Here is a 26,776-nt window from a genome sequence, read left to right on the forward strand (position 1 = left end):
CTGGTGTATTTTGAACACAGTACCCGAGGTTTTGAACAGATCACTGAATTCATGTTTGTGCTGAACTCCAGTGGGGGAGTTCGTTATGCATTCTTTCCCGAGGAAGGCGTGGAGTGGGGCTCTGTTACCTGGACACGGCATAGCCATTGATCTGCAGGAACTTGAGGATGTCCTGGGCCTTCTCCCTGTCCTTGGCTTTCTCCTTGGCGGTCAGCGTGTCGTAGGGCACAAGCAGGGGATGGTTTCCGCCTCCTGAGCAAGGCAAGAAAGGGACATGCGACCTCAGATGACCCATAGCACGCCTCTGCACTGGTCTCTGGGATTCTGGAGAGATACTCATGCCCCTTTACCCTCCCCCCTACAGTGCCTGGGGCACCCCAAATAACTCAGGAAATCGATGCAAGATGGCGCCCGTGCCTTTCTGAGGGCATTTGCACCATAAGTGTGCACTGACAGGTGACACTGAGCAGCAGGAGGGAGTTCTGTTCAGATCTCTCCTGGATGCGGGCAGAGGAAAGCCACTCTCAGCCCTACACAGCAGACCCAGTACAATGAGAGGGCAAATTTCATTTTCTGCCCCCCACAGAGAAAAACTATGTTAAATAAGAATGTTTGACTTCATCTCTTAAGTCTGTAAGTACTTTTAGAGTGACATTATTAATAAATACACACAACTCTATGTAAATATGCAACTTAAGAGTCTGAGCATTCACTTGGACACCAGTGGCTCACGCCAGTTACACTACTTACTCAGGAGGCTGAGCTCTGAGGATCGTGGTTCAAAGCCAGCCAGGGCAGAAAAGTCTATGAGACTCTTATCTTCAATTAACTACCAAGAAAGTTGTGAGCTGAGCTATGGCCCAAGTGGTAGTGCACTAATCTTGAGATAAAAAGCTCAGGAATTGCAGCCAGACAGTGAGTTCGAAAGAATGACATTGCCCCATTTGTTAGGAAATGGAAAGACTTTGAAAAAATTATATTAAGTGAAGTAAGCCAGGCCCAAAGAAACATAGGTCCCATGGTTTCCCTTATTTGCAATATCTAGTATATGTCTGAGTCAAGCAGAAAAGGTCAGATAAGGTGATGTTAGGGAAATGAACCCTAAGATATGTATTCAAATGTTTTTGCTTTCATGCAATTGTTTTTAACACATTTATAAGATTATTTCTTTGTTGCTTTGTATGTCCCTCCCCCACAGTATAACCCCTGCTTTCACTGTATTTGGTGTTGGTATAATTTGTGGAGGGGAAGGGGAAAAACAAATCATTTAAATAGGGATACAGGTGGACCCATTGCAACAATGAGATGTACAAGTCGTTATGGGGGGGGATTGGGTACGGGGCTGGGGGGGAGGATGGGAAGGGGAAACAAAGGAGGAGGCTACAATGCTTGATAAGGAATGTACTCATTATCTTGCCCATGTAATTGTAACTCCTCTGTACAGTATTTTCACAATAAAAAAAAAAGAATTTGTATTTCTAGTATTTTTCGTCTGTAAGAAGTAACAAAGGCATTCCATTCCTTTGGATTTAAAAACTTCTAGAATGTTTAATTACTAAAGAAAAATGTCTAGAGGTACAAAACATTAATTTTTTAAAATGCTAAGTTATAAAAAATATGAAGTTCATTTTTACTCTTTCAAGGGTCCAGATCTTGCATAAAGACTGTGGTTGAAGTAGCAGTACACAGTCCATGAAAATGCAAACATCATAAAACTTATGATGTAATGAATATTGGGCAGCACATTCAATTCCTTGAGGTAAAGCAGCTAAAGAAATTTGAGAAAGAAACAGAACATGACTGTTGTTGTTTGAGTTATGGAAACAATATACATAGCACCTAAGTTTCTATAGCAGCTTAGCAGGGATTGCGAAAACAACTTTAAATGCTAAGGCTGCCTTAGCTATAAAATAAGCTAGGAGCCTTGCAAAAGAAGGCTGCTGCTTTCCTGTGGCTGGATACATTGTGAGAAAAAAGAATTCATTGTGCATCAAATGTAATCACTACCATTTAATCAGTAAACCCCAATTTCAAACTGCATTACTACATTCAGTTCTAGATCATGTTCATTTGACAACTAACATGCAATCCACAATGATTCTGGGGTCAAATATCAATGAGTGAGTGAGAGACAGACAGACAGGCAGGCAGACAGACAGACAGACAGACAGAAAGGGCAGGCAGAATAAAGTCTATTAATTTAAAACTCTCAAGAACATAAAGAACACAAAAATCTCTGACTCAGAAATTCTTCTCACCTCAAGAGCGCTGCTGAACTACACAGGAAAGGTGTACACTTGAGATCGGCCCACAGATCAGAACATAGATCAGAAAAAGAAGACAAACGAACTCTGGCTCTTGACATTTTTTTTTTCCATTCATTTTGGACCACTGAACCACTCATAATAGTTTGGGGACTTTCACTCCTTCCTTCCTTTTCTTCCTTCTTTCATTTTCTCTTTCCTTCCTTCTTTCATTCTTCCTTCTTTCCTTTCCTTCCTTTATCCACCTCTTCCTCTTTCTTCTTCATCTATCTCTCTATCTCTCTATCTCTCTCTCTCTCTCTCTCTCTCTCTCTCTCTCTCTCTCTCTCTCTCTCTCTCTCTATCTATCTATCTATCTATCTATCTATCTATCTCCTTTTAGGGAGGTTAGAGATTGAGCCTAGAGCCTTGCACCTGCCAGTCAAAAGCTCTAGCGCCGAGTTGTATCCCTAGCTCTTGCTTCTTAATGCACATTTCCAGTATGGTATTTGATTTCCTCCAAACCCTTCTGAGTTTCCTCAAGCACAAACCAGAACACTGAAGAGTCAATGAGCACAAAAGGCAAAATGTGAGTTTTTCTTAAGTTTTTCTAAAGCAGATTCATTTCTTCAAATGGATATAGGAATGATAAAAAGAGATCAGAATAGTTGGGAAAGAAATTGCGCTGGCTGGATTTTTCAGTGTTTCTGACTCTCTCTCTCTCACTCTCTCTTACTCACTCTCTCTCTCTCTCTCTCTCTCTCTCTCTCTCTCTCTCTCTCTCTCTCTCTCTCTCTCTCTCTCTCTCTCTCTCTCTTCTCCCCCTCCCACACAAAATTTAGACATATACCCAGTGCCAAACAAATAGCAAATACAAGTATATAAAAGACAGAACAAAGGGGATTTGTTAAACAGACTGGACAAAGGAAGAAACTGAGATGGAAAATAGAAAGACATGAAGTAAAAGACATTTAAGTTGGGGCTAAGAACCAAGAGAGACACTTCTACATCGTGCAATTATAGACAGTGACAAAATGGTTACAGAAAGCCTCCAAACTTCTAAGACATGGGAAGACACACACTAGTAATCAGGAAATTATAGAAGTTTCCACCTGAAATCTTGCACTGTTGAAACATTCTAATAAGCTCTTGTGCTAAAAGAAATAATTATGGCATCTGCACCACACATGACTGGAGTTAAGCTATGCGTTTTTAATGGAGGTTTCTAGAAAATTTTACCTTTGGATTCCAACTCCATTTTCTTTTTCTTTGCCCATATATTATGGTAGTTTTCAGCCATCATTTCTGCCATAGCCTGAAATGTACCAAATATTGAAGATCTAACTTACATTTCAGTGAAGAAGAGTTTATCTGCTTTCTAAAAGTTAATATCAAAATAAGCCTTACACAAATAAGGTCACAGTAATAGCACCAAGACACATTAAAGAACATCAAACACAATTCTCCTTTGGAATGAATATCTTTACTGAACACAATAATGAAGCTTCGAAACAGTGGTGGGCTTCAGCATAAAATATATTACAATTTATAAGTTTCTTATGTGGATTGCAAAAGCTTTAACTGATGGCCTAGACCTTATTAAACAATGAATGCAAAGAACACCGGTAGGGTCAAAAGATTTCACTTCTAGATCATTCTCTGCCCAACCCAGGTAATAAGCTTTGGACTCGTCACATGATGCAATCTGAAGCTTGTGGGTTTTGGTAATCACTTCTATCATTCTTTTCAGTTTGTATTTAAGTTCACTACATACTTCTAATACATTCCTACAGGAGAAAAAGCTAAGGGGAGATCCACAAAATTTAACCAGAAATAAAAGTTACATTTCTCCCCTTACACCTCCTGAGCTAACAATGTAATTGTACCAGACTGACGCATTCCCTTACATTCTACAGAAACAAGCTTTATCGTTCGTTCAAATCAGCTGTTTCACAGTAAGTTCCTTAGTGACAGATAAGGCTGTGGATGACACAGGGAAATGCCACCCATTTCTCCAGGTGAACAATCTAATTACATGTTCTTCGGTGAATAGTTCACAGTCACCTTAGGTGGCATGTTACTACTCATTATTATTCTCTTCTCACACGTAGATCATCACAGTGGATATCAGTTTTTGAAGGAAAATGTGTTACAGGAAGAAAGCATCCTTGAAAAGCTTATACAGCCAGTTACCTGTTATCTGGGGAGATGTGTTTCAGGATGCTCAGTTGAGAGCTGAAAACTCAGGTAGTACTAAATCCTCTATATGACATATATATAGTGTTTTTGCATCGTACCAGACTGCATCTGCCCTTCCGTGTTTTATGCACTGTCAGCTCCTTTGCATCTATCTTCTCCTGCACTTTGGGGTCATTATGAAGGTAAACTGAGGTTCACTTAACACAAGCACTATAAGCCATGGAAAAGGATCTACTAACTGCCAAGTGATTAAAAGGAGGCTAGCGCATACAGCATAGAAATGGTCGACAAAGGAATGATTCCCAGCCAGGCCAAGAAGAGCAGAGCAGAGCAGAACAGGATGGCAGGAAGCTCTGTCCGCCATTCATAGTGGGATGTGACTTCAAACCTCAGAACTGATCACTCCCAGAACTGCCCGTTTAATCTCATGGAATGCAGTGTGGGTGGTAATAACTGAAATCCCAGAAGTGGATCTGTAGCCAAGTGAGACTAACTGCCGCAATTTTTAAGATACTAAAAGTGACCCAACATAGCTCTCAACTAGACAGAGGTCCGTTCGAGGATCACTGTAGTCAAAGACTTCAGGTGGCAGGGATGACGGGATACCTTCTAGAACTCAAACTTGGTGATCACTTTGAAATCTGAGCAATACTTACATGCAGATCTCTGGAGAGTGTGACGTTGCTCATGTCAATGGCTCGGGGGCTGTAACCATGGGCAGTGTCCACAGAAACCTACATCATTCATGTAAACAAACAAACAGTGCCTCATTTAAACCCCTGTGGAGAAGCATCACTCTAGAAATACACTGTAGACAAACTTCCACACACATATTCACAGAGAAAAGCAGCGAGTTATCTACATTAAATGATCCTACAGACACATTCAGAAAATCACATTCTATTTGGGTGTCTAACAATTATTTATGCTTAAAAACTCACTTGAGTATCTTAGGGGTTGGAAAATACCACAGCCTAACAGTCAGAGTTCACCAGTGAATTCCAAATTCTGAAATGTTCCCTTATACAAAGGTCATTGTATTCTTGACTTTCTTATAAATCCTACTTAGCTGTAATGAATTACTCTGCTTCAACCAAGCAATAAGGAGTCAAAAAGGTCAGAATTTACCAGTGTCCTTGTGGGTTAGACCCTAGGACAAAACAGATCAGCTTTGAATTAGGAAAGGAGAACACATGATATTCTGTAGGTTTTTCCCTTCCTTCCTTCCTTCCTTCCTTCCTTCCTTCCTTCTTTCCTTCCTTCCTTCCTTCCTTCTTTCCATCCTTCTTTCCTTTCCTTCTTTCCCTTTTGTTTTTTGCACTGGTCCTGGGGACTGAACTCAGGGCCCCACATTCTAGGAAAGCTTTTTCCCTCACAGCTGGCATGCTACCACACCTCCAGTCTGCATTTTTGCTGGCAAATTTGGAGATAGAAGTCCCTTGGACTTCTCTGCCCAGTCTGGCTTCAAATTTCCCATTAAATTACCTCCTCCCCAGCTTCCAGGCCCTAAGATTGAGTCCTAGGTCAAGTCTTGACCTCGCCTCTCCTACCCTGAACTTGAAGCCACCAGGCTTGAGAGTCACGATGCTAGCTGCTGGCTTGAACATGGCTCCTGTTCCTAAATCCTTGTGCTACCTGCTGGTCATCCATCTCCCTTGGTGCCGGACTGGTATTCAAGGTGTGCAGATGGCCTGGCCTACAGACGTGGGGCCCACTGTCTCATCACCCCGTTCCTTTGGAAGCAGGCCTCACTGGTGGCAGGAAGCCAGCAGAAAGTTCTACAGGCAACGCACTACAGCGATGAGAGTGGTGTATCCATCAAGCTCCAGGACAGGGAGCCCTATCTATACCAGCCAGGAAAAGCAAGACTCAATGCCTCAACACACACTCAAATATAGCTGAGGTATTCTAGTCTTTTCCTCTCCCTTGTAAGTTTTGTTAGGCTTGAGACGTTTCCATTTCCCTTTGGAAACACTCACCCATTTCATAAATTATTGTTAACGTGATGGCGATGGTTATTTGCAAGAAAGTCTGTCACTATGTCTTGGCTAGTTTCAAATTCTGGGGGAGGCCCACATGAGCCTCCTGTCTCGGGCACCGGAGTGGCTGGGACTACAGGAAGTCTCACCATGAGCACTCCAAATACTGTTTAAAGTGGCGGGAGCAGCCCCTTCCCTGTGTGGGTCTCACCTGGCTCGTCTGGGAGATGCGGCGAGTCCGGTTGTACAGCGCCATGCTGTCCCCCTCCCGGGTCCTCTCCACCCGCCAGCCCCACGCCAGCATGGTTTTCAGAGACTCTTTGATTGGCCAGCGATAAATTTCTTTTTCCTAGTGGGGGGGGGGGGGGAACAAAAACAAAAGAATGATCAGGGATATGATAGCTGCTGTGAAAATTCCAAATAGCTCTCCTGTTCTTCTGAAATAAACTGCCTTCATTAAAAAAAAAAAAAAAACTGGCATTAGTGTCAGCTACTTAAAAATGAAAAGCTAAAGTATAAATGGCAAAGAAAAAAGAGCGTGTGCGGAGATGCGGCTGCCCAGAGGGGGTTCCGGCCTGTGCCCACAGTGGGACATCAAAACCCCCCCATCCTGGGACCTTTTATAGAAACCAGAAGGGAGAGACCCCCCCCCGGGGGACAAGATCCCATGGTGCTGCTCTGGGGAAGGCAGGGCGCCCTGCACACACAGCTCATTCTTCGTACGAAGCTCCATGCTAGAATCCTTTCCCTCCATGCAGAAGTATTCATATTCCCTCACAGAACCAAAACCACAGACACGAGGCATGTCCTATGTACCCCTCTCCAGAGACTCTCAGCTGGGATGAAAATATTGTCTAAGGTCCTTCAATATAGAAGGCAGGAATGAAACGGAAAAAAAAGAAAGGAAAAAAGAAAGAAGAAACGCTGGCATAAAGTGAGAACAGAGCAGGAAAACAGGTAGTAAAACACAGAGTGGGCAGAGTGGCTCATTTCTATAATCCCAGTGATTTGTGAGGACTGTAGTTAGAGACCAGCCCTGGCCACAGGTGAGAGGAAGACTATATCAAAGAACAAGCCTAGCATGGTGGCACACATCAATAATCCCAGTTGCCTGTAAGATAGACATAGAAGATCACAGCCTAAGGCCAACCTGAGGTAAGTAGCAAGACCTTATCTGAAAAGTAACTAAGGCAAAAGGGAATGGGGATATGACTCCAGTGGTAGAGTACTTGCCTAGCAAGCATGAGGCCCTGAGTTCAATCCCCAGAACCACAAAAGGGGGGGAGGGAGAAAGAGGAGAGGAAAGAGGGAAGAAGGGGAAGAGAGAAGGAGGGAGGAGCAAAGAAAAAAAGAAAAGGGGAAAAGAAAATAAAAGAAATCGGAAAGTTAAAATATACATATAAAATAAAAAAGATATTTTAATAAGTAAATATACAATGAAAAATAATTTCCAAACAATGAAAACTTTGTGAAAAGGTCCTTACCTTTTCAGATAATAGTTTATAAGGCTTCATTAATGGCTGAACCTTTGAAGAGTCTGAATATATTTCTCCATAAATCCATCCATTTGCCAACTAAAAAGAAATACAAAAATCAGAACCTGTTTCACAAGTATCCATTTTAGAGAGTTTAGCTAGCATATGTTTAGTTTAGCTAGTTTAGCTAGCGTATGTCTTAAATATGTTTGATAAAATAAACCTAAAGTGAACCAAGAGAAGGATTAGAGTTTACTTTTTTTTATTTTGTGCCAGTCTTGGGGCCTGAACTCAGGGCCTGGGTGCTGTCTCTGAGTAATTTTGTTCTACCACTTGAGCCACAGCTCCACTTCCAACTTTTTGGTGATTAATTGAAGATAAGAGTCTCATAGACTTTCCTGCCCTGGCTGGCTTCGAACTATGGTCCTGAAATCTCCACCAACTAGGTGGCTAGGATTACAGGTGTGAGCCACCAGTGCTGGGCTTGAGTTTACACACCACCACACACAGCTCCATCTTCATCAATGAAGTAGTAATCAGTAGTAATCTGGAGTGAGTCTCCTCATCCAGATTGGACACTCTGTGTCCCCAGTGCAAAAATCCCACAAAAGACAGGCGTCCAGCCCCGCCCCGGTGTGGCTTGTCTTGATGTGTCTGGGGACCCCACCTAGGTCTACTCAACACTAATTGAAAACAAGAATACTGGAGTGTGCAACTCAGGAGCTTCCCGAACAGTGCTACATCTGCCATGCCAACACACCTGGTTCCCCTATCACTGCACCCGTCTGGACACATTGCCATTTCCCTGGAGCATTCTGTGCCAAGGGATTTGGATAAGGGGACTGGTACAGCTCGGAGCTACCTTGCTGCACTACACCTAGTCACCACCAACTCCGGCCATTCAAAATTTAGTGGTGTCAATATACAAAAGAGCCCCTTATGCCCAGGGGCCTGTGGCTCCTGCCTATAGTCCCAGCTACTCGGAAGGCCAAGATCAAAGGATTGCAGTGCCAAGCCAGCCCAGCAAGAAAGTCCCTGAGATTCCAACCAAAATTAGTGAGCAAAATGCCAGGCTGGAGGTGTGGCTCATGTGGGACTCAGAAGGGAGGAGAGGAGGGGAGAGAGGGGAGAAGGAAAGAGAACAGAGGAAGAGGAAGAGAGAGACAGAGAGAGGAGCCCCCTAGTTAGGAGATGTTGATAGAAGAGCTACACTGGGAACTTGAGGTCACAGCTTCATCGTGACTGAAGTCCCATGATTTTTACCTTTTACTCCATAAGCAATGTGTTTAGTAACCGCATCCATGTTATCTTTAATTGCTTTTGAAATCTTAAAGTCATGCTTAATATTAAGACAAATGTTCTCATTCATATACACTTCTTTTTGCTATGGCTGAGCTAGCTAAATATTCTATTAGCATGTTGTAATGGAATCTGCTCTCCTAGCTTAAAACTCTCCCTTGAACTCAGAAATCTGTCACAAGCAGACACGTGTAAGCAGTGACTGATTACTAGTAAGGACAGCCCTGAACAGGCGGTATCTCGCACTTTTACCTTGTTCGTGGACCATTTGTCATGAGAACAGACACATGTAAGCAGTGACGGATTACTAGTAAGGACAGCCTGAACAGGAGGTAGTTCATACTTTTACCTTGTCCATGGACCATTTGTCATGAGAATGCTCTGCATATTTGTTAATGAAGTATTCCAACTTCTCAGGAATTGTAATACTATGAGAAAAAGAAAGGAAAAGCTTGATCTTCACAGCATTTACAGGAAATCAAAGTCATAATTTACTCACAAGTAATGAATGCTTAGAGCCACTGAATGCCTAACTGCTAAAAATAGCTTTGACAAAGTATTACTTCTGGTTTCAGAAAAGAAAAAATTGAAAGTCAAGCAGATAATGTTTCATCTGCTCTGAGATTGATAACACTCTTATTAGGTCTTAATGTAACAAATGGAATATAATAAAATATGCATAGTGTAAATGTATTCAAAGATGAAAACAATAGATTATATATATTTTAAAAACCTTAAATCAAGACATAATTAGACTCAATGAGCTTAAAGACAATGTTTCTCTCCCATACATTCTAGGAAGATAATCCCTGTTTGTGACTCATGGTTTCTGTTGCAACAATAAACAGACAAAAGATCATAGACACTGGACCTGCTGGACTTTTTAATTAATTTCCAGTGCTGTGTTAATGGTACCAAATATCAATGGTCTAGAGATAAGAGGATAAATGTTACTGATATTGACTGCAGGCAACAGTCATTTCCTAAGTCATGCCTTGTAGTTTCCACAATGTTACTCCTTTCCTGTTTAAATTACTATTTACTCCCCTGTGTAGATACCCAGCACATTTGAGGGATGACACATCTGATAGCAAATGTAAGACTTGAGAATATCAAACCTACTCATGAATAGAAAATTAGATAGACACTGAATTCCATTCATTAGTAAAGGTAACTCACTAAAGCAATTAACTTTTGAGATTCAAATTCTAAATGAAGCCTGGTGTCCTATTATGGTTTTCTTCGGCAGAATTATTAGTTGGTCACTGACACATGGATATTTAAGAAGCAATATACTCTTATAGGAATGATCACTATCACTATACCTGTTAACTACTTCCCAAAGAGGCAAGCCATGCCTAGTTAAATCCATACACATGCCCAATTCTTGATCATTAGTTGGATTTAAATAGTCAACACCAACCCCATGTCACTGTTCCTCTGTCATCTGAAAATCCTATGGGTGAGAATGTTGAAAGGGTTGACAACGATCAAGATGCATTGTCAAATGGCAAATCCTTTGTACCACTCCTTAAAGATGGCAATAAAATAGAAATAGAAAACCATGGGTTTATACTGCATGTGAGCAAACCACATACTTACCCTGGTAGGAGTTTAAACCTGTGATGTTTTGGTCACTTACTTTAGAAGACACACAGGGTCAATCACATAAGCCAAATACTGGGGGTGTGGGAGGGGGAAATTTTGACTTTTTCTCCTAAGACTTCTGTCAAATATCAAAGGTGTCATTTTAAGGCATTATCAGATTAATGGCTGGGTATGTGGGTTGAATCCTGATGTGATCGGAAGGTTAAAGTAGGGTAAACCAGCTTGGGGCTACCCTAGAGGCTCAAAGTTGAACCTAAGTAAATCCAGTAGCAGTAGATAATAACCACCACTTGCTAACTGGAGTTACCAAGTCACCAAGGAATTGGCATGATCACGTAGCATGGGAAATCAGTAACAGCATGAAATGCCATGACACTTCAGACACACGGAGTGCCAATGCATCCTATCTGTAGGAGAAGGCACCCAACTAAGCAGACATGAGATGTCTCATAAAGTTAACTGATGTCTGGTCTCCAGTTGTCAGAGTACATTCTGCAAGCTTCCTCCCCCACAAAAAAATCCATGTCTTGTCTCTCCGGTCTCATGATGAGCTTTCTGAGGCAAAGCGTCCGCCACACACACTGGGTCTGGCTGAGATGGACGAAGCCAGTCCCTGTCACCCAGAATCAGCCTCGCGGTTCACGCTGGGATTGCCTATGTTAAAGAGCACTACACAGTGGTCACCTATGGATACTGACAAACACACCACAGGCAAACTTCCAACTCAAAACACGGCTAACAGCTGCCTCCTTGGTTCCCAATATGATGAGCTATTGCCACATAGTTATAGAGCATCATCATCAAGTGAAAACTATCCTCAAAAGCAACCCTCATCTGCTCCTGATCTTAGAGTTGCTCTCATTGGATAAATTAAAGGGATTCCTAATTAAAAGGATACCAATTCAAAGGGGGCAGGTATCAGAGAAAGTTCACATCAGTACCTTATTCAATTTCAGACTTCACACATCATTTACAATAAAAATCTGCTGCAATAGAAAGAGTCCATACTTTGAGGTATCAACAGGTTGGGGGTTAAAGTTCCCTTCAGAATCCATGGACGACTGTTTTTCCATCAGATTCACATAGTTTGACTCCATGTAGTCGGGAGGCAAAGCCCCTGCAACGGCACTCAGGCAAGGCAGCGCCAGTTTGAAAAGTTCTTGTTCATATTTCTGGGAAGAAAAAGAGACAAGTCAAACCAAAGTCATGACATGACCTTGTAACAAAGGCTGGCATCATCACGGCCAGTACAACGCTGCAGGAGAAAAGGTGAATGGACCGGGGACTATCCTCTCTGCCGCAAACTGAACCCACAGCAAAGATGGGGCTTACTGGAGGGCAGCTTAAGGGTGATAAAATCCTCACTTCTCAAAAGTCTATCCTCCTATATTTAACCTTAAAGATATTCTAAGTTTGTATAAAACAATCTGTAATACTAGCTGCTTCGGAGGCAGAAGCAGGAGGATTGGGGTGTGAGGCTAGCCCAAGGGAAAGTTCCAGGCTTTCATGACTAAACTAAAATGGACTGGAGTTGGGGCTCAAGTGACAGAGCATTTGCTTAGCAAACTTAAGGCCTTGAGTTCAAATCCCAGCACAACCTCCATTTTTCCCCTCAAAAAATACCTTTACAACATGGGCATTTCAGTCAATGCTGATTATCTCCCACATAACTATAGATTATTGTAATGACTACACAGGAAAAATACAGAGTATAACATCCCAGAGAGTAAGAAACATTTAACTGTGTTGCATTATAACCTTATGAAAGTGAAATTCCTACACTGAAATGCTATTCTAGTATCCTTGTATGCTAGCTACAGATCTATAGCCAGTATGAAATTTCCTGGGAAGAGGTATTTGTATATCAATGACACATTTAGTTGACCTTGAAGGTCTTTAAAAAAGCAGTATGAATATTTAAACCATCTCACTTAAAATGTTCTATTTTTAAGTTAATGTCGTAAATGTACTGAAAAATGCCTCCACGTTATTTTTAAATGATTCTCAAGCTTACCAAAGTAAGAAAAAATACCATGCTGTAACTACTATATGTAAGCACAGAGTTTTCTCCCCAAGCAAACCTGTGAGTGCATCGCTCCACAGGTCCTAACAGTACCTGCCAAAACCCAAATTGATTTTGCTCAACTCAAGTGTGTGCTTACCAAATGTGTTGGTCTCACTCCCTTCTCAGTCATCTGAAAATACACGAAGTATTCACCAGAGACCTGGCCGCTGTAAGCCAACACTACACCACGCCACCCTGAACAGAGGTACTTGAATCTCTCTGGCACAAAAGCAGGTGTCAGCAGGCCATGGCAACATTCCAATTCCCTAAGATTGGACAGCTTTTTGGTTTTTTTGGTCAGTTGTGGGGCTTGTACTCTGGGTCTGGGCGCTGTCCCTGTGCTCTTTAGCTCAAGGCAGGCGTTCTAGCACTTGAGCCATGCATGGTGCCACTTCTGGTTTTCTGGTGGTTCATTGGAGATAAGCCTCACAGACTTTCCTGCCCGGGCTGGCTTTGAATCGTGATCCTCAGATCTCAGCCTCCTGAGTAGCTGGGATTACAGGTGTGAGCCACTGGCAGCCAGCTATAGCCTTCTATTTGATACAAGTTCTTCGGGCTTTGTAAGATCTGACAGGTTACTGGGGACGGTTTGAGTCCCAAATGCATCCAGATGCACTCACCACTCAACAGCCATAGATGTAACTCCCTGAAATGTTTTGCTACCTCAAATTCAGAAACAACATTATGATCACAAGCCCGCGACAGTGTATTCAGGAAGCTGAGAAAAAGGAAAACAGAAGCTACCTGAAATCTTGATTGCTACAGAGATTATTCCACGCCAAGGACGTTCTTATCAAGAGCCTGCCGCTTTTTATCATTTTTATCAAAATACATAAATCCACAAAACATTCCATTACCTTTTGAGACAAGGCATCAAAAATGCCCCAGAACAGCTTTCGTGATAAATGCAGTTCTTCTTCTGAGGTAGTACCGAAATTGCCCCAGCCACCGGGCAGGCAGTAGTATTTCCAGCATCTCTCATAGTGGTTTGTCAACAGCTGTGCCAGAGAGCAATCGCAAAATTACAGTGAGCTAAGGCACCTCTGCCATCTCCCATCCTTCCTCATCAGTCATGTTAAGGCGACCTAATCAGGTCAACGAGAATTGTCCAGGAGTACTTCTGGAAAATAGGACTGCTTACATACTCTCTGTCCCCTTAAAATATAACGCTGCTCACCATACACGTGCCAAATTTCAGCTTCACTAATGACTCTGCCTTGAACAGAGGTTCTCTACTCTCAAGTATACCAGCTTTCTCTCCAGAATTCAAGCATAAAAGAAATGATGGCAGGGCGACTCAAGAGGAAAGCAAAGGAACTGTAGATCTGTGATTACTTTTGCTCTCTCTTTCTCCCTTCTCGCTTTCTTTCTTTCTCTTTCTGTCTATCCTTAACTACTCTTAACTTTGAGGAGTAAACTCCCAAAGTTAATTGAATTGAATTTACTGTTTAAATTAATATACATTACTGGGGTGGCAAGAGATGCCATTAATTACCTTCCTAACTTTCCGACTACATGAAAAACAAAAATAAAAATCTTCAATTATTTGAAAGCTTTTTGGCAAATTTATTCTATAAGGCTCAATTATGTTTGAATTTTTTCTACACCCAAGGAGGAAAATACATTTACAAAGATTGTCATGATTAAAGAAACTATGGAAATAGTTCTTCTTGGTTCATTTCCCTTTTAGTTACAAAACACTGCATATGTGGGCTGGCAATGGGGGTCCAAGTGGTAGAGTGCCAGCCCTGAGCAAGAGAGCCGAACAAGAATCGGAGGCCCTGAGTTCAAGACCTGGTAATGCCACAAAAATAAGAAAAAAAGTATTCTATATGTACTGTGTATATACATACTATGTATATACATACTGTATATACATATATTTACAGTATATATACTGTTAAACATAAACACACATGTGTATTTTAATATATTTGTATGTATATACATTTTATATATCATATATATTTCTATATGTGTTATATATAAATATATACAATTATATATGTATAAATATACATGCATAAATACATAGGTATATATTATATACACAGTTTAGGAATAACAAATGATATAATATTGAGATTTAATTTGCTTAGAGTAACACAGATATACCTATGATATAAAAGGGTTTGCATGGGTTCCTTCATTTGTGGTAGCTAGAATGTGCTTATAAGTCTGCAAATAAACACAAATGGATGGCAAAAAATACACTGAAACATGATAAATTATACAGGTCTCTAGGCATTCACACAGTGAGTTCAAAGGAGGAAACTCTTAGGAGAGGCACAATACCTATATGCAGCTGATCATATAAAATATTTGTCAAAATGAACTCCAGGAAATGGAAACAAGAGGGTTTTGTTGTTGCTGCTGTTGCTTTTTTTGTTTTCTTTTCCCTTTGTCTTGTTTGTTCATTTACCTGTCTTTGGGGAGGGTAAGGGGGTACAGAAATTGTGGGACAAAGGATGAACAAATGCAGCAGTGGTACTCACTGGACACTATGGTGAAAATGAACTATACAAATTGTGAATGCGGATGGGAAGGAAAAACAAGGGGAGCGCAAAGGAAGGGGTGACATTGTCCAAAAAGAAATGTGTTCTTGGGCTAGGAAGGTGGCTCAGTGGTAGAGCGCTTGCCTTGCATGCCTGAGGCCCTGGGTTCGATTCCTCAGCACCACATAAGCAAAAAGAAAAAACCCGGAAGTGGTGCTGTGGCTCAAGTGGTAGAGTGCTAGCCTTGAGCTGAAGAGCTGAAGGACAGCACCCAGGCCCAGAGTTCAGGCACCACGACTGGACCAAAAAAAAAAAAAAAAAGAAATGTGTTCTTTATATGACTTATGTTACTGTCACATCTCTGTATGTCACCTTCATGATAACAATAAGAACGCATGAAAAGGGGTTTTAAAACATGTTACTCCAATTTTTTCAAGTAATTTTAACTCATTTGTTCTAAGAAAAAAATCTTCATGACAAAACCTCCCTCCATTCATAAATGAGATTTTTGTAAGGTTGCAATTTACTGTATTTAATGCTTTTACTCATCTAGGTTGATTAAACCAAAATCAGTATCCTTAAAGAAATGTTATCTTGCCAATTCTCAAAAAATACTTTGTTTAAGAATTTTTAAAGAAGAGTATGCCTATATCCCCTCCCTTTTCTTCTACAGGGCTGTCACTGAGTGGAGAGTGGAAGGAGACACTTACTAGAGGCCACTTCCGGTGGTCATCTGAAAAAGCACATGTTTACCATAACCTGGATGCACAGACTATATCATCCTGAGTCTAGCTCGAACAGGAAACATTTGGAAGTCAGTTGGAAAGAATGAGACTTGGTAATGAATGAACTGGATAATAAAGCTAGATGGGGAAAAAAATGTCATATTTCTATCTAGGAAGCTACAACTGTATATACCGAGAAGTTATCTTTGAGCACTACGACATGCTACTTGAGAACTGCCAAGTGGCTAACAACATCTACAACATTGTTTCGTAAAGACTACTAATCATATTTTAGGCCAGGTCTGTGACTGGATTTTTCAGTCCAAGAATGTCTTGGTTTAATCACTTCTTTGTGGTCCATGCTTGTCCTTTTATTTTCACAGCAATCGATGACTTTGTTTGTTTCAGGTATCATTTCTACAAACTTACACGGTCACTTCAATAATTGGAAGAAACTTCCCAGTAGCCAACAGCATTCACACTAAGTCTAAGAGATATCCGTGTAAGAACAAGAAACAAAGAGGAAAGAGTGTTCAGAAAGCTACAAACTGTTCATCTCCATACCTTCAGAGGCATCTTTGCGTGTTCATTTAATAATGGGACGTCAAACACGAGTCTTCTGAGCAAGTGTTGCATCATAGAAGGTCTCAACTGGCTATTAGGGGGAAAAAACAATTGTAAAGATGAAATATGTCTAAAATAAGCAGATAACTGTTAGACTACATAAGCCACCAGCCTGCCCTTTTGCCTCTCTTCACACCATACCCATTACGTGTTTCTAGTCAAAGATTCAGCAATAGTTAAGACAATGACATAAAGTCATTTCAGTGAACATAGAATGAACCCAGAAGATTATACTAAAACCCCAAATTTCCCTTTCCCTAGTGATGTCCTAACTGGAGTTAACTTCTAAGCACAAACCTTCCCTGACACATTCTGGTATTGCTGATACACTCAAAGCTACTCCCCTGTTAGTTAGTTGTAGGTAAGCAAGAGCAGGCACAGTATAGTATGGACGGCCTGTAATATCTGATGAAGATAGGTAAGGGAGGATGGGATTGGCTTAAGTATTTATGATCTGACACTTTTACTTCAATATTCATGTTTGGCAGCCGTACCGTGAAGCCCCTTAGTACTGTTCATATATGCTCATCTACAAAACCTGCATGTGAAACGTGGGAAACGGTGGCCATGTTTCAGCAGCATCAGCCTCAGCATCACCTTGTCTGTCTCTTTTGTTTCTTTGTTTCATTGTTCTTTCCACTGCTATGGGTGGAGCCCAGCACCTCACATGTGTTAGGGGGAGCAGTCTACCACAGACATCCCCATTTCAGCCACACCTGAGAAACCCTGAGAAACCACACCGAGTGACCGACAGGTACCACCTAGGTGTGTGCCAGCACATTCTCTGACTCTCATCCATGAACAGAATCCCAGAGAACACGGTGTGAAGCACACAGCGGGGCAGGGGGCTGCGGGGGTAGACTGAGGGCACCACCTGGGTGTGAAGTAAGGCAGGAAACTGGCTTTGCTTCCACATGAGGGAAAGAAAGCTAAGTCTGCATGAACGCCGCCATGCCAGCAAACACCAGGAGTTCCACCTCACTGGATACTGGATACTGAGAACTCTGACAGGGCTTCACACAATCTCAGGTCATGGAGGCTTTAGAAAGACTCTCCTGAACCTTCTCCTGCAGCTCTACCTGGCTGTTTCTCCCATCCACTCCATCATGAGTGAAACCTTCCTTCACTGTGGACCATGGGCTGTGGGGTTCACCTCCTGGGGTTCCCGTCCAATCAGAAAGGGTCACCCCCTGGTGAGGGACCTGGGAAACTGTCACTCCCACCACTGAGATTTGAGCAGAGGTAGGGAGGGCGGGCCAGGCCTTCCCATAGGAAGAGGCCTGTCCAGCTGGAGGGTCCGCCCTCAGCAGGACCACACAGCGGGGGCTCTCATAGGAAGGATGCTGTAGCCTTTCTAGGGTTAGAAAGAACCTATTTTCCTCTCTTCTTCTGGAAGAGGAGTGGAAGCTATCTCACACAGGCAAAAAAGGAGAGAGGATGCATCCTATCCCCATTATGGCCAAGGAATCTTGACCAGTCCCTACCTCCCCCAACACCCAAGACAATATTCTAGACCTGGTCAGCACCGATGTTTACCAATCAGATACCCATGGGGAACCTTGAAGGGATATTCAGATGTCCTCTGACAGCAACAGGAGTTAGCATGCTCCAAGTAGCTGCGAGAATCTCAACATGTGGAACTACTCATAATGAAATAACATTGGGGGGGGGGGCTGGTTACCAAAATCATCTCAACACTCCTAAAATGTCACATTTTCTTTCTTAAAGAAGGCTGCTCAAGAGCCAGCTGCCCTACTCACCCACAAATGGAGAGCAGGCACACTTCTATGGAGTCCCGCTGGGCTTTGGTGAGGGAGCAGCCCTTGGACAGTCTATACACAGTGTGAAGAAGCGAGTCGATGAGGGAGGCGTGGTGCTCTGTGCCCGCGAACAGAGGAGCACATCTGGTTAACAAAGGTAGGACAGCTGTGCAAAGGTACCTATTGAGAGCCAAGGCCATGTCTGTAGCACTCAGAGCGGCCTGCAAAGGAATCAAAATCAGCACAGACTCGTTTGTGTTTGGCGGGAGACAGCTTGCCAAGGGCTCAACACATGGACGGGTCGTTTCCCTCTCTAGCAAATGACAACACCATGGAACAAGAGATGCCCTCCTCAGATATGTCTTTCAAGTGTCTTTCGAATGGCCTTTGCCACTAAAATCAATCAACTATCAATTGCTTGCAAGTAGCGTCAAACACATGAATTGATAGCTGTCTTGGTCAAAGAGCGCAAATGGTCCAGATCCTATCATAAACAATTATCCGTGTAGGATCCACGTAACAGGAAGACACACACGGTGTCCAGAATGGGAGCATTTGCACTGTTACTGGAGGAGAGAGGAAGACCTGACTCTCACTCCCATCACAGGTTCACAAATGCCTTCCGAACTGGATGTCTTCATTTCACTCCTATTTTGGCTCCTGCTCATCGGTGTCAAGCAAGCTTCGAGTCAGTTATATTAGTGTGGGCTTGCCATTTCCTGTGAAAGTAACACAATACAATATCCAGCTCATTTTCCTAACTCCTTAGTCATAGATATCATGAGAGGGCTACGGTCAACTCAAGATTGGATTTCCCCTGGGCTCAAAAGGGGGCATTTAATTGATGAAACAAATAAGTACTACCGCTCCGAGAGCATTTGGAACCTTGGCTATGTTTACATGGTAAGGGCACATCCAGAACGTAGGACACCCAGTACACAGGACAGATCCTGGACAAGCTGTACTTTAGCAGGCCAAGGACAACACCAATACCATAATTATTAGTTGTCTGAGCCAACAGTATCAATTAAATTGTCTTAAAACTCAGACTGATCCCATGGAGAAGCATGACTTTTTTGACTGAATACTCAGCACCAAAAAGACTAACAGGAGCCACAGTGAGCCCCAGATCAGGACCACCTCATGGAAACTCCTAGCACACCCCTGAGGTGTTCATTTCTTTCACTCTTCGGAGGATCCTGGTCTGTTTCCCGTTTACCCACCCCTGGCTTCAACTTAAGCTGAGGATGCAGTAAATATTTGTGAGTGAAGGCCCACAGGTGCGGGACGACAAAGGGGGAGGCAGAGGCCACTCCTTGTCCAAACCATACCGTGTCTAGAGAGGCGGCGGCCCGGAGATCTGGCAGAAAGCCAACCTCAAGGAGGTGGAGGAGGAAGTCTTGCACCTCAATCCCATAGACCCTGTCAAGGAACAAAACCATGGCTGCCTTGTGATCTGGGCAAAACCCCGCGGACATGTCAGGTTCCACCACATTCCCATCTAAAAGAGAGAAGGTGACATGTTGGTGTCAATGGCCTGGCCAGGCCATCTGCGGCTTGATAACACACGGCTTCCTCCCAGCTGCCTCAAAGACATGGCTTCTTCTGCTAGTGCCCTCAAGCAAGAGGGCACGTTTGCTGAGGGAATATGGCAGTGCCATTTAAATCCAAGGTCATCGAAATGTCCTTTGGCCATCTCTTCCCTGACTGCATGCTTGATCATGACATAGCATTTAGGCATCCTTCTGAGAAGGAAACATAGAAGCTTCGCATACACCTCAGAACACATGGAGTAAACATTAATAATGCTCCTTCACGCCCCCTCTCTAATGGCAATGTTGACATCTTGACACTGCCATCACTTAGAATAGTTACAAGCTTATAAATCAACACGGGTAAGACTAGTATGGCATTCATACTCAATATGTGCAAGTAATTGTAACAGCATTTTAAACATCTCTGAGTTACAACATTTTCTGCATCACCACTCAATTGTTAATGACTATACAGATCAGTGAATCCTTCATAAACTTCCCATGGGTTCCCAGTTTGGGGGCCACTGCGAAATGATGAGATGATGTGTCAGTTTAAAATACTGAGGACTGTCAGATGCCAGTGGCTCCTGCCGGTAATCTCAGCTACTCAGGAGGCTGAGATCTGAGGATCTCAGTTCAAAGCCAGCCTAGCCAGGAAAATCTGTGAGACTCTGATTTCAAAAAAAAAAAAAAATAGCAAAAATCTGGATGTGGGGGTGTGGCATAAGTGGTAGAGCAAAGTCAAAAGATACCCATGATATCCAGAGGCTCTGAGTTCAAGCCCCAGTAGCAGCACATATAAAAAAAAAATACCAAAGGCCTTATTTGTTTCCTATTTCAACCATACAGTAATTATGCCAAACCAGTGCTAAGAAAACATAGTAAGATTCTTTCTCTAAATGATGATAGGGGATTTTTTAAGTATTTAAGTACAGAGGCAATCTGAGGAAAGGAGGACTGAGGGAAAGCTAACACTTGGCCATCTCAAGGGAAGAAAGTAATAGCTTTTTTTTCCTTTGTATCCACTAAAGGTGCTACGCTATGAATGTTACATATGGCTGTGCACTGCCACACACATGATCTGTGCTGCTGAACACATCACTGCACACTCACATACATGATCATGCTCTCACACATGTGATCACATTTATACACTGATCCCACTGCTGTACACATGATCACACTATGTAACCCATGATTACACTGTGTTACACACATGTTCACACTGTGTTACACATGTGCTCACACTGTGTTACACACATGCTCACATGCCATTTGTACAATGCAAGTAGGTGGTGCTCATGTAGCTGAGGATGAGAACTGACCTTGAAAGAAGCTAAGCAACTGTCCCATGGCTGTATACTAAGCAATTGGCAAAGCTGGATTTAAAGCAACTAAAACTGGGATTAAAATCCAACTGAACCCATTAAATGCACTAAACACCCTTGTCAAACGTCAAAAAAAATCCAACTGTAGCTGATGTAACCTTTTGTTGACAACTGCATGCCCTAATTTTCAAATAAAATCAATACAAAATTCCACTGGGCTTCCCCTTAAAAGAAATCGCATTACAGGGTACTTAAATTTATAAGGTCCTATTATTTGAGCATGCACCTGTACCTAGAGGAAAGATGAGCCACTCAATCAATGACCCAGATGGGAGCATTACTTCCAGTGCTCATAGATGTCTTCCTGGGGCTGAATCCCCGCCGGTTTGGAATGGTGGCTGTTTGATTTGGACCCCCTCCTGTGTACACTGGAGACCATGGCACTGAGGACCGCCTCCTTCCAGACTCAAGGAGCCTCTGTGCTGTACCAAGCAAGGCCAGTGTGCTGACCCCACGGCTACTGGGAGCATGCAGACTCTTCATTCGCCCCAACTGACAGCCCTGAGCAGTGAGCCAAGCTGTTGCCGGGCTGCAATGAGCTTACTGCTCACATCTGCTAACCCTGCCCTTTCATTAGTATTCCAGGACCCTAATTCTTGCAGAAATATAATAAAATATTTGGGGAAGACTTTCCACACGACCAAGAGGAGAAAGAGGCGGTCTTCCTATACTCAATGTAGAGTGTGCAAGAGCTAACAGCACGGTCACCTAGCAATGCTTCCAGGGCCAACTGGCTGAATGTAGAAATCAAGGGCATCCGTTGCTGCTTGAATGTTACAGGTGAATGTCTAGAGAGCCACAGTAAACTGAAACATAGGTTTCTCCCTGTATGTGCCACATAATGTCTAGTGAGCCACAGTAAAACGAAACACAGGTCTCTGCCTGTATGTACCACATAAGAAAGCAATAAAAGAAATGTTGTAGCCACTGACCCATGATTGCTCATTTTAAAAATTAACCTGTACTGTGATTAGGGTGGCTTGAAAATGAGACAACCCTTCAAGTCTAGGTGCAAATCACATGTTGTATGTGTATGGAGCACCGCACATCATCAGACCACAACTAAGCAGAAGAAAGGAAAGAAAGTGAGCTGAAAATTCACATATATGTACATATATCATATATAATATATGTATATAATATATACATATGTACTATATAATATAATACTGTTATATATAGCATATATAGTATATATATGTATATTTGTATATATGTGTGTATGTATATATATATATATATATATATATATATATATGTGTGTGTGTGTGTGTGTGTGTGTGTGTATATATATACATACATAAGTCCTAGTACTAAGACTTGAACTTAGGGCCAGGGCACTCTTCCCTAGCTTTCTGCTCAAGGCTGGCATGCTACCATTAGATCCACAACTCCACTTCTGGCTTTTTCACTGGCTAACTGACTTTTCTTCCCAAGCTTGCTTTGAATCACAATCTTCAGATCTCAGCCTCCTAAGTAGCTAGGATTACAAGTGTGAGTCATCCATACCCAGCTTCCTGGTACTGTTCTTAAGTTTGTCCTCACAGTGTCCGTTTTGGGGTGCTCAAGTAGAGGAACAAAAGCTCTTTTCCATTCGGGAGTGAACGTGAGTTAGAAGGAAAGTGCAAAGGAGTCAGGCGAGCATGACCCAGGTAGGTCAGACCAAGTCATGGAACAGTTCTCAAGTTCCAGTGCTCCCTAAAATAATCATACATTAACTTCATTTATGGATGAATTACGATGCCAGTTTTTGTCCCCTTGTAGGTTTGGTGATAAGGTGAGCACACAGGAGGCTCACTTCCTCCACAATATGTGGCTACAAGCAGGAGGGCTACCTGTGGGTGCATGGTGATTGTTCAGTCTTGAGCTATTCACAGCTCACATTTTCTGTGCAAATGAAGTATAAAAAGTATAAAGAGCATGTGCTTTCTACATAATACAGTTCTGTTCTAAAATGAGAACCCTAGGTAATATTTGGTTTATACATAAATACCCAATGAAGCACTGAAAACTAAGCAACACAGAGACTAAAAAGAAGCAAAAGCCTATTTTGTGGACCTATTCATCTTTTAGTTGTCACTAATGAATCACTTAACCTTTTAAACATGTTCTTCATCTTGAGAAGTGCTTTTCTTTAAGTGCACAGAGAATTTCTAATTCCCAAAGTCAATAGTTAATGACTCTTTCTTTTAAAAGAAAAATGTTTTTTAAAAAAGGGGAGGGGCTGGGAAGGTGGCTCAGTGGTAGAGCGCTTGCCTTGCATGCATGAGGCCCTGGGTTCGATTCCTCAGCACCACATAAGCAAAAAGAAAAAGGCCGGAAGTGGCACTGTGGCTCAAGTGGTAGAGCGCTAGCCATGAGCTGAAGAGCTGAGGGACAGCGCCCAGGCTCAGAGCTCAAGCCCCACGACCGGATCCAAAAAAAAAAAAAAGTTAAAAAAAAACTATGAAAAAAAACAAGCAAACAAAACTAAGGAAAAAAATAAAAACAAGAAAAACTTAAAACTCTGACACAGTTTGAAGTACTGGAGTAAGTTCTAGAAAGACCAACAAGGGGGAATCCCAGGACTGAAACAGAGACAGGAGATGAGAGAGACAGAGGCTGTTTACACTTAGGTAAAGGAATGAAAAGACATCGAAAAGACAGTTGTTTGAAGACAATGAGACAGAAAGCAGGTAATGCTGCAATAAAACACTTCCTGATTTTTTTCCAATTATTTAAAGGAAGCTAAATGGTGGGGCCAAGCTGTGAGGGTCAGGAGAAGAGATTTCGAAGTATCCTGAATCTTACTGAAAACACGGGCGAGAGAGCCGGCCTTACCTTTGGCGATGGTTGGCATCTGAAAAGCGATGCTAATCACACCCACCAGGTCTCCCAGTGGAATGAGAGATCTCAAAATAGACCTGATTCTGATGGCCTCTCCCTTTCCAGCATGAATCAACTACACGGGAAGAAAGGGTGATGATTAGAATACGTTTGTGGAATCAGGATTAGAAACTTGCCTAGAAAAACCTGAATTGGGGGGATTTCATGTCCAAAACAACTTCCTGCATGGTATAAATACAAATTGGACCACTTTCTCAGACTCTTGTCTCAGATGTGGAAATAAGACAATCACTTGCCCATAGATTTCAACATACAACAAATGATAGGCTATGGTCTAGGTCAGCTGATTCACCTCTAAGAGCCATTGTTTTGTTTTGTTTTTAATGGTCTTTGGGATCTTTTAACTGAGGGTATGGTAAGCCTGTGAATGTTTATACCCTCCCCTCCAAATACTGAAAACAAGAGCAAGTTCACGAAAGGACAGCTATTCTCTTCAGTAACTAAAAGTGCACTAGAGTTTATGATTTAGCCTGCTTCTTGCCTGGTGATAAGCAGTGCATGTTTCTTCAAGTTCTACCTACTGCCACTGAAGCTGGGCGGACAATGGAGGGAAAGGGTAAACGTGAATCTCCACGGTTCCTTTAGCCTGCCACTGACTGACTGATGGAGCTCTTCTTATAATGAGACTGGGCCAAGGTTCAAGGGAAGACAGCAGGGAGCCCCAAATTCTACTAGTCTCCCAGAGCCAGTTCAGATATCTGTTCTTGCACCATTGAGAAAGAAACTCCAGTATGATTTCTGGCCCCTAGAGGGCCTCCACTCACAGGGGCAAACATGGACTGATTCCAGAAATACCAGGCTCTCAGGTCTTCATAAGCACCCTAGTGTTTCCCCAACCTTAATCTAGATGTGCTAACAGAACAAAAAGCTTTCTACCATTCCTTCCTTAGTTTCCCTGATCTCTTCACCAAGATTGGAGGGAAGCATATATTTTCTCTCTGATCCCCTCCAGGGCACAAATCTCCCATACTCTTGTTCTGTTTACTAGAAATCAGTTCCTGCAACACCAAGAAATATGTTTTCACACACACACACAAATGTTAAGTTTTTAGACATGTTAACATCTATCTTGTGATTTCTCTCTGCACATAGCAGAAGAATACAGTAAGTCAAATTTAACCCTTGGGTAAGAAAGATAAATTTTAATCTCTGAGTGTAAAAGAGAGGCAAAAACTAAAACCCTACCAAACCCAACCAAAATAAACTCAGATCCCAGCGGTAGAGAAAGGAGTATGTGTGCGGAAATAAATTGGTCTGGGTTTTTGCTTATCCCTGTTTGAAAGTTCATTTGCAATTCTTAACCCTTCAACCCCACCACTGGTCAACGTGCTTCAAACTCCTTTCTCCATCACAGGTCATGAAAATTGTTGTGTACCAGCTGGCTAGTATTTCTTAAACACATGCATTGGAATTAAATAGGATCACTGGGAATAGAACAAAGCAGAGGGTAACAAAGTATTCTCTTAATGACTCATGCTGAAATCTCATCACTAACTTTAACGACCAACCAGACATCACCAACTGAACAAACTCGTGTTCCACAGAGGCAGAAGCTCTTATTTTTAATGGAGCATGAATGTGGCTCTGTCTTATCAGAGACAGACAGGCCTGCTCTGCAGGCCTCAGGGCACTCACGTGCATCTCAGGGGCGCAGCGACCTAAGAGGTCAATCAGGGCCGCATAGAAGGTCATGATTGCGTTCCCCATGTGGATGGTGTCATCTTCCTCCTCTTCTGTGTCTCTTTTTTTGTGGATTTTTTTTCCAAAAGAAACAGAAAGCAAATGGGTCAGCTGACATTTCATGCTCATTAAGCAACTCTCAGAAGACCAGGCACCAGCTGGTGTGGCCTCAGCTGGTTACTCTGAGCTCTCTGCGTGTTTTCAACTAAGAGAAGCGAAGGGCACCCTGATTCTTCTCTGGCCATCTGATAACAAATAGAAGCTGTGATTCTCACTCTGGGGCAACCTCAGTGGAAATATGGATGCATGTCCAGTCTCTAAATGGGAGCATAAAGGCCTGCGGGATTCTGTATAGGCTACTGTGTTTGCTCCAAAATTCTCTCCCCCACAATGGCGATTGATTTCAGTCTTTACCAGTGGTACTAGCAGTGCCGTGCCGGGCAGGTGCACGGGCCATGAGGAGCGCATTCACCTCTGCAGAGAAAAGCCGTGGCGGCACAGGTACCCTGCACACCTGGGTTCACTTGGACCCATGCTGTGACACTTTTAACAACTCGACTGTGGAGAATGGGGGAGAGTGGCTGCTGTCCCAGAGTGCCCAGCACCGTAATCCAGAGCTCTACTTCTCAAGGGGAAAGCTGCTGCTCTGGATTTCACTACTGAACCCATCTGGTACATTCCCTGTCCTCTTAAGATCATCTATCTGTCTTTCTATCTACATATATTATATGTGTATATATACACACATATATGAATATATTTAGTATATGTATATATACACATACTATATGTACATTTATGTACAGTATATTAGT

The 26,776-nt window shown here is 42.5% G+C and overlaps 1 protein-coding gene across 1 annotated transcript in view; it reads right to left on the reverse strand.

The window, feature by feature from the left end:
* The window catches only part of Ryr2 (ryanodine receptor 2), a 427,229-nt gene that overhangs the window by 105,037 nt on the left and 295,416 nt on the right, over nucleotides 1-26,776 (reverse strand). Inside the window, exons 47-59 of the mRNA XM_069990607.1 lie at nucleotides 25,917-26,022; nucleotides 24,216-24,336; nucleotides 19,804-19,973; nucleotides 18,473-18,693; nucleotides 16,653-16,743; nucleotides 13,726-13,866; nucleotides 11,812-11,975; nucleotides 9,545-9,623; nucleotides 7,906-7,995; nucleotides 6,633-6,770; nucleotides 5,099-5,176; nucleotides 3,483-3,558; nucleotides 129-252 (exon numbers count right to left, since the gene is read on the reverse strand). Coding sequence (XP_069846708.1) covers nucleotides 129-252; nucleotides 3,483-3,558; nucleotides 5,099-5,176; nucleotides 6,633-6,770; nucleotides 7,906-7,995; nucleotides 9,545-9,623; nucleotides 11,812-11,975; nucleotides 13,726-13,866; nucleotides 16,653-16,743; nucleotides 18,473-18,693; nucleotides 19,804-19,973; nucleotides 24,216-24,336; nucleotides 25,917-26,022 — 1,599 coding nt within the window. The remainder of the gene's footprint in view (nucleotides 1-128; nucleotides 253-3,482; nucleotides 3,559-5,098; nucleotides 5,177-6,632; nucleotides 6,771-7,905; nucleotides 7,996-9,544; nucleotides 9,624-11,811; nucleotides 11,976-13,725; nucleotides 13,867-16,652; nucleotides 16,744-18,472; nucleotides 18,694-19,803; nucleotides 19,974-24,215; nucleotides 24,337-25,916; nucleotides 26,023-26,776) is intronic.

The sequence above is a fragment of the Dipodomys merriami genome, unplaced genomic scaffold (genome assembly GCF_024711535.1).
Source record: "Dipodomys merriami isolate MVZ:Mamm:240054 unplaced genomic scaffold, mDipMer1.0.p SCAF_4, whole genome shotgun sequence".
Lineage (NCBI taxonomy): Eukaryota > Metazoa > Chordata > Mammalia > Rodentia > Heteromyidae > Dipodomys > Dipodomys merriami.